The sequence below is a fragment of the Eulemur rufifrons genome, chromosome 29 (genome assembly GCF_041146395.1).
Source record: "Eulemur rufifrons isolate Redbay chromosome 29, OSU_ERuf_1, whole genome shotgun sequence".
Taxonomy (NCBI): Eukaryota; Metazoa; Chordata; class Mammalia; order Primates; family Lemuridae; genus Eulemur; species Eulemur rufifrons.
The window spans coordinates 70,029,168-70,037,301 of NC_091011.1; the positions used below are offsets into that span (position 1 = coordinate 70,029,168).

At 32.4% G+C, this 8,134-nt stretch overlaps 1 protein-coding gene across 1 annotated transcript in view; it reads right to left on the reverse strand.

Moving 5' to 3' along the window:
* Nucleotides 1-7,827, reverse strand: part of TFEC (transcription factor EC) — a 53,067-nt gene extending 45,240 nt beyond the window's left edge. Inside the window, exons 1-2 of the mRNA XM_069461652.1 lie at nt 7,654-7,827; nt 571-657 (exon numbers count right to left, since the gene is read on the reverse strand). Coding sequence (XP_069317753.1) covers nt 571-657; nt 7,654-7,827 — 261 coding nt within the window. The remainder of the gene's footprint in view (nt 1-570; nt 658-7,653) is intronic.
* Nucleotides 7,828-8,134: the final 307 nt, after the last annotated feature.

Sequence of the window (8,134 nt, forward strand, 5' to 3'; positions counted from 1 at the left end):
GGGGATGGGGGTATGCCTACACAACGAGTGCATTGCACACCGTTTGGGGAGTGGTAACACTTGAAGGTGCTGACTCGGGAAAGGGGGGGTGGGGAAAAAAATATGAAACTATTGTTTTTAACTTGCACTGTTCACTTAATAATTTATCATGAATATTTCCCATATTATTTCATATCATTGTACAAGAAATAATGTATACATTATGAGGACATACTGTATCTAACAAGATATACTGTTAGACTCTTTGATTCTGTAAAACTAAATTGAAAAAAAATATATATATAAAAAAAAAAATAAAAAAAAAAAAAAAAGAAATATAATTAGATGCATGTATATAGAGATTAGATAGATACAGAGAGAGATAATAGTACAAGATCTATAATTTTCCTAAATAACATTATGTAATCTTTTTTCTGTACCAAAAAATATTTCCTAATATTCATCTTTTATCTTGTCTGTTTCAACAGTGCAGAACATCATTTACTAATCAAACAAGTTTTATTTTATTTTTTATCATCAGAAGCTATTTATTTCAGTTTCAGTGACTTCCTTTGGTCTGGAAACACTTACTGTTCTTTGCATTAGCAGAGGAGAGTCTGTTCCTTCCTCTTTAAAACTTGATTCCATACCGATTATATCCTCAATAACGTCCTCCATCTAGCAAAATATAATATATTTAGAATATTGTACATAGTAATAAAGTTGTGCTTCACTTTGAATCAGAGAGAAAAATTCTAGTAATCTTTAAAAGTTTCTTAGACAATTTAAATTGAGGTTATATGCATATCACAACTCAGAATATTTTAGAACTGAAAATGAGGTAATCCTGACACTCTTTGATCTATTGCTTTTCCTTGCATTTGATTCCACAGGCTGACAGATGACAACTGGGCAAAGCACCTTGGGATGGTCCCTTGAAAATCATTACCTACTTAAAGAGTGGTTATCAGGAAGTACCTAGAGCCAGGCAGAGCCCATATACTTATCATGTACAGAGATGACTTCCTACAAACTTTATTTTTCTATTAAAATGTTTGATTGCATCTTACAGGTGAATATCCAAATATCCATGGTCAAATTAGATATATTAATATAATACATGGAAACATATAATGCCATCTTCTTTAATGACCAATAATAATACTAATAGCAAAAGCAATAACAACAAAGATAATCATAGACATCTTAAATAGTAACAATAAAAATCACATATGTAGTACATGACATGTGTCAGCACTTCTAAGTGCTTTAAGTGTATCAGGTCATTTAATCTTCACAATAAACCTATGAAATGAGTACTGTTATCACCTCCATTATATGGATGAGGAAACTGAGGGAAAAAAGAAGTTCAATAGCTTGTCCCAGATTATATATTAATAGTTAGGGGGTGGCATGGGGAGGACTGATATCCTGGAAATCTAGCTCTATAGTACTAACCCCAAACAGCTTTCTATTCCCTTTCTCAACTCCTTTCTAAGATAGACTTCCTCCCTTTCTGTACTTTAGCTGGGCAATATGACAAACATTTGGAACACTATTCATATATTACTTTAACAAACATTTATTAAGTAATGTTTATTGCAGGCTCTTATGATAAGAACTGGAGCTATCATAGCTAACAGTATGAAGTTCCTGCCCTTATGGAGCCAACATTCTTAAGGAAACAGACCATAAACAGCTTGATAACAAACAATGGACTGAAGAAACTAAAGCAGGTAGGACACAGAGTTTTATGGGAGTAGATGTTACTTGAGGAAGTGGTCAGAGAAGGATTTACTGATATTTTGACAGAGACAAGAATAAGGGTGGTTCTTGGAAAGGAAGTGAGAATGCAAAAACTTAAGGTAGAAACAAGCTCAACATGTTTGAGAAAGAGTGAGAGGGCCAATGGGAATGGAGCAGAGTGAACAAAGTTAAGAGGGGTTCGAGATGACGTCCAAAAGTAGTCAAGGAACTGACGTTGCAGAATTCTGAAGGTCTGTGGGTTCCAATAGAAAATTTCTGCAATTATGGGAATGCCCTATATCTGCACTGTCCAATATAGTAGCAGCCAACCACATATGACCACTGAGCACATGAAATGTGGACAGTGTAACTGAGAAACTGAAATTTTTATTTCATTTAATTTTTTAAAATGTTATTGAATTTGAGCTAATTTAAAATTAAATTTAAGTAGCCACATGTGGCTAGTGGGTACCATATTAGAGAGTGTAGCTCTAGTCATGGTCAGGACTTTGGATGTTATTCCATGAACATGGAGAGATCTTTAAATGATCTAGTATAACAGATAGATGTGTATGTTTTGTTTCTTTTGTTTAGTCCAATCTCTGAAGTAAATTCTTGTTTGTTATCAGATTCAATTTTTTTTCATACTTTACTCATATTCCACAATTAAATGGACAAGAAATTTGTACTGAACAGGTGTGAAAAGACCTGAGGAAAGAAGAATGTCCCACTCTCTTCCATATTTAATTCTTCTCTTTCGACTATAAATATGCTTAGGTTTCTCTTATTCCAGAAAGCTTTTCTTTGTTACATGTGAAAGTTTGCCCTCCTTTGGAGGCTCTGCTTTTGCCTTTAACACCACTATTCCTTATTTCTGTCATCTGCCTATGTGACTATCTTTTCCCCTGATTTATAGAAGACTTTAGTTTCTCCATTATCTTAATTGATATTAGATCTAAGATGCTTCCAAAAATCTTGTCCCACAGTTCCAGGAATCTCCATAATTAAAAACCTAGGAATCAAGTGGCTGTTTCAAAAAGGACAAGAAACATGAGATGAAACAGAATTAATAGATCAGACAAAGCAAGCATTACAAATCAGCAAAATAAACATCCTCAAAATATTAAGATAATAACATAGAAAGAAAAATTAAGTTGCTTTACAAAAATCAAAATGGACATAATAGGCATGGAAAGTATAAGGTTAGGGACAATAGAAAATATTTATAAAATTTCAGAAATTTAAAAATAAAGGTTTAAAGAAGCAGGTTTAAAGAATGACAAAGGTTAAAGAACGAGAATCAAACTTTTCAACGACACTGAGAGCAAGAAGACAATGGGATGATATTTGAAGTATTAAACATAAGGAACTTTGAACCTAGACACTTATAGCCAACAAAGTATCCTATAAATGTGTGGGTGAAATGAAAATTTTCTTAAGCATAAAATCTCAGAAGTTTTACAGCAAAAAGATCTTTGAAAAACAGTCTTTCAGGAAGTACTCTAGTCAGAAGATAAATAAAACCATGAAATTAATACAAATAAAAGAATGAGTGAATAACAGTTAAATTTTGTGGTCTAAATAATAAATATATATACACACATACATGCATAATATTTACATATGTATTTCTGTTGATATGTGTACACACATGTGTGTATATATCCATGAATTCCATAAATATCAGTACAGAAAGATATGTGAGAACAAGAAGGAAATAAGACCACACTAAGGTAGATTTTTACTTATGGGTATGAAATAGATATTGCTAAATAAGGATAATGATATAGAAAAAAGTAACTATATGACTTAAAATATTAGGAGTAACATTTTAAGTAAGTAATTAATAATAGAAATGTGTTAAAATATTAGAAGTAACAAACTGGATAAAAGAGAAAAAGACAAACTTCAATAAAGGATATAAAAAAGATAGTAACTAAAGAAAGCATAGCAACATAAAAACATGAACAAAGATAACCATTAATCCTAATAGTAAAGGAATACATGAATACAACTGAGTTAATATACTGACCAAGAAATTCTCTCTCGAACTCTTGAATTAGATTTTTTAAAAGTATTGTAACATTTTATCTATAAGAGACACATTTAAAATAATAGATAAAGCTGACACAAATTGAAAAAAGTACCAAAAATATGACCAAAGGAAAGCTACAATAGTGATTTTAATAGCAAGCAATATAAAATTCAAGGTAAAAATGTAAAGGAAAAATAATATCAAGTGATCATGAATACATATGCACCTAAAAATATATATATAGCAACAACTGTCAGAATGCTAGGAAAAACAGATCAACACTGTAGTTGAATATGTTGAATATGTTAGCTCACCACTCTCAAAATCTGATAGTTCACATAAACCTAAATTTAGACTTCTCTTTACCTATTCTCAAGGCCATTCCTTGTGTCTTGTCATAATCTAAACTGTTCCATTTCTGAATTAAACCCACTATCTTATTCATCAAATGCAGCCTTTCTTTTAGATTTAATCTAGACCCTGTGGTAGATCATCTGAACAATTTTTATTTTATGACTTTTTATGCCTTTGCCCTATTATCTTTCTGCCCAACCATCCCAAACATCCCAGATGGTCAAACTCTCTACCTTCTATTAACTCTGAATTCAAGGTGGAATACCTTGTGCCCACCCTCTTACTGACACTCCTTTTTTTGTATTTTCATTGGCTGCTAAATTTAACATTAACAGATATTTATCGGTTCTTATTTTACTGGACTCATCTGTTACTTTGGATGTGTGGATCATTCCCTCCTTCTTTAAACTAACTCCTTCTTCGGCTTCAATGACATTGTACTCCCCATGTTATCTTTTTACTTTACTTTTTTGGGTCCTCTCTTCTAACCATCCCTTAAATGTTGACTATTTCCTGAATCCCATCTTTAGTTACCACTCTCCTTACTGCATTCAAGTTCTCCAGGGAATCTCTTTCTCATCCAAGATTTGAAGTGCCATCTACATGAAGATAACTCTCAAATCTCTTCCTCCAGTCCAAATTCTTCCTCCTCAAGGTAGATTTGGGTATCTAGCTGTCATCAACATTTCCACATGGTGATCTCACATATACTTCAGCTCTAACATATTTTAATGGAGAGCTTCATTATCTCTCACTGCACAATAGAAATAGATTCGTAACTAGTCTCCCTTCCTGCCTCCAAAGTTATTCCCCTAGATAATTGAGAAAGTAACATAGAATCAACACTGATTATGTCACGCCAGCCCCCACCAATCTTTCTACATAATACAATTATTTGTTAATATTTTTTCTCTTTCCCCCAACTTGAAGTTCCTAGACAGTACAGATCATACATCGTATGTAGTTAGTTCCTTGAGCATGTGGCAATGACGATTCCTTTGAATAAAGAAACAAACAATGAAACTTGAAATGAATTTTGAAGGGTGAGTTGGAATTATCCAGACAAATGGTGGAGATTGAATGAGTAGGAGGTAAATAAGGTATATAAGAAGAAGAATCAGGCCACCATGAGAACCACTAGTGAATCTCTATGTCTGATGCACAGAGTTCCATGGGGGTGCCGAGTGATAAGTCTGGGTCAGGTGCAAGGGTTAAGTGTAGAAGGGTCCTATGTGCTATGGGTACAAATTTGGATTTTATCTCGGAAAAATGCATGCTATACAATGCTTCTTTTGATCTTATATTTCTTTGTCTCATAGACCTTTAATCTTCAAATTATTTCTAATTCCAATCACTAAATCCTGAATCTAAGAATTATCTCACAGAGGTATCTTGTGATAGCTATGATTTCTGGGGTCTTCTTTGAATTAATGAAACTCTCTCTGACGCCACAGGAAGACAAGACTTAGAAGAAAGAAACACCAAAAGATGGCAACAGCCACTATCTTCTGAGCTCCCATTCTGCCATTGTGTTAGGAACTTTTAAAATCCAAGCATCAAAACAACTCTTCAAGGTGTAAAATGCAGGTGAGAGAGGTTAAGGACAGAGACCACACCATACTATCTCTACTATATTATCTGTGTCCAAAGACTGCACACTTTCTGCATGGAGACATAGACTCCTGGCACCAATCAAAAAACATTAGGAAATTGCAACAGCACAAGATATATCCTAGCTATTAAGGATAGCAAGTCTGTGAATGATGGTAGTATGTGAAAATGTATCCATGATAAGTCAAATTCAAACAGACCATATTCTGATTAAAACTATTACAGACTGAATAAAACTATGATTAAATGGACATTAATAATGTTTGGAAGAGACTTTTATATACATAGTTTAAAGTACAGTGATTTAAAAATTTTTTAAAAATTGTCTGCAGCCATTGTTCACATTGCCCCTAGGCCACTGCACCTCTTGGGACTTTCAATCCTTCCCAGCCATAGGACTCTGACTGAGACCACCTAAGGAACCACTAAGAACATGCAAATTTCCTTTAGGTAAACAAAGCAAAGGTAAGATGTGTGCCTAAGTAATAAAAAATGTACTAAGAAAACCGCAGAAGTCTGATACATGTTGCTTATCCATTCTCATTTTTTAGAAAACATATTTCATAAGGTATGTAATATTATTTTCTAGGTTTTACCTAGAATTGACTGGCACATTCATATCCTTTGTGATTTTTTTTTTTTCCTTTAGAAATCAATCTTCCACATAAGGAAATGAACTTTGAAAGAGGAGGTTATAAGATAAATTGTCTTGTGTGTAGTTCTAATATTTACTATACAGATAATTTTCAACCTACATATATTTTTACAATCTTCTTAGAGTGAATAGAGAACCTGGTTCTATGATATTTTTTGGAAAAATTTTAATATATCCACTATTGAAAAGTTTAAGTAAATATACATGTAGAGATTTACAGTCAGTTTTGGATTTCAGCAAGTCATATTTTGTGGTTGTTTTATATTTCATTAACAATATACCAGATCCTTATCCTTTATTCTTTTCCAGATTAAAAGATTTAAAAATTTATTTAAAAAAATAAAATAAAATCTTCTATTATTTGAAATTCAAATAATGGAATTCTAAGCATTACCCTTTCATGCCTGGAAGCTATAGACTGAATAGCTGAAAGTATCCACCTGAAATCAGCAATAATCACCAAGAACATAGATTAGGACATTAAACCTGGGAGATCACAGGACCATGGCTCTAACAAATCTAATGGGAAAAAAAAAATGAAAAAGAAAAGAAAAGAAAGCTCTGTTATTAATGTAGTTTTTCTAAATTGAGATATTAAAGGAAGTCTTTTTATCAGTTCCAGTTGTTTTCTAGTTGTATTATTCTTCAATATTTTTTGAAGATTCACACAAGCAAGTCAAAATAAATGTAAACTACATGAATCTAGACACTCTTATTTATTTTGTATCCTCAGCATTTCTAAATTCCTGTCATTCAGTAAAGGGTGGGCAAATATTTGTTGAAAATAGAAATGAATCTATATAAATCAAAAGTAGAAAACAAAATTGGACATAATTCCATAAAATATTAAGTGCAGTAAGATTATTAGTCTTATTCTAATAAACACTTCTATAGCACAAATTTACTGCTGTTTAAACAACTTCTGTCTATTTTGCTTAAGTGCATATTTAAGATGATACAATTATTGAGACATATTTCAGCTAAAGTTATCAGAAAACTTTTACAATTAGAGCTAAATCTTCTAAACACATATTGCTTAGTGCCTACTTTGACTCACATTGATACATAATTGAAATGAGTATTAAAATTATCATAATTTATTATGCATAATAATTTTGTATATAGTTAATAATAATTTTAAAAAACACATTCCTTTTGTTAAATGAATTTGCAAGTAGAATGTCTACTGTAAAAATGTTGACTTCAATTTCTTTAACAGTGTTTTTTTTTCAAAAACCAATGATATATTTTCATAACCAGCCATTAGACATACATGCCATTCTGCACTGTCATCTTCTTTCCCAAGAGTTAGTAACTTGGTGAGTGGGTTTCCTGTGGGGCCAGCATCACTGTCCAGAGTTGTGTGTCCATGCTGTACCAGGACTGCACTGCTTGGAGGTTGTGATCGTTTAAGAGTCTGGCTGATGATCTGGTGGTCAAGCGTCATGAAAGAATTTACTTGCTGTCTCTGGGCTTTCTGTAGCTGAGGCCTTGCAGGACTTTCCAGGTGTGCTGGGACCTACAAAATAGAAACCAAACAATGTGAAGCATCATTTGTCAAATCAGAGTTCATTCAACTATTGAATTATGACAATAAACAAACTATAACATCTAGTTTCTCTCAAATCTACCATCTATGCTTCTGTCATAAATTGCATATGGTTTTAATGGATTATGGTTTTTAAGAAGTAATTTAAACTTTACCAGAATATTTTAAATGCTAACTATGTTTTTAAAATGTATAGCCCTGAAAA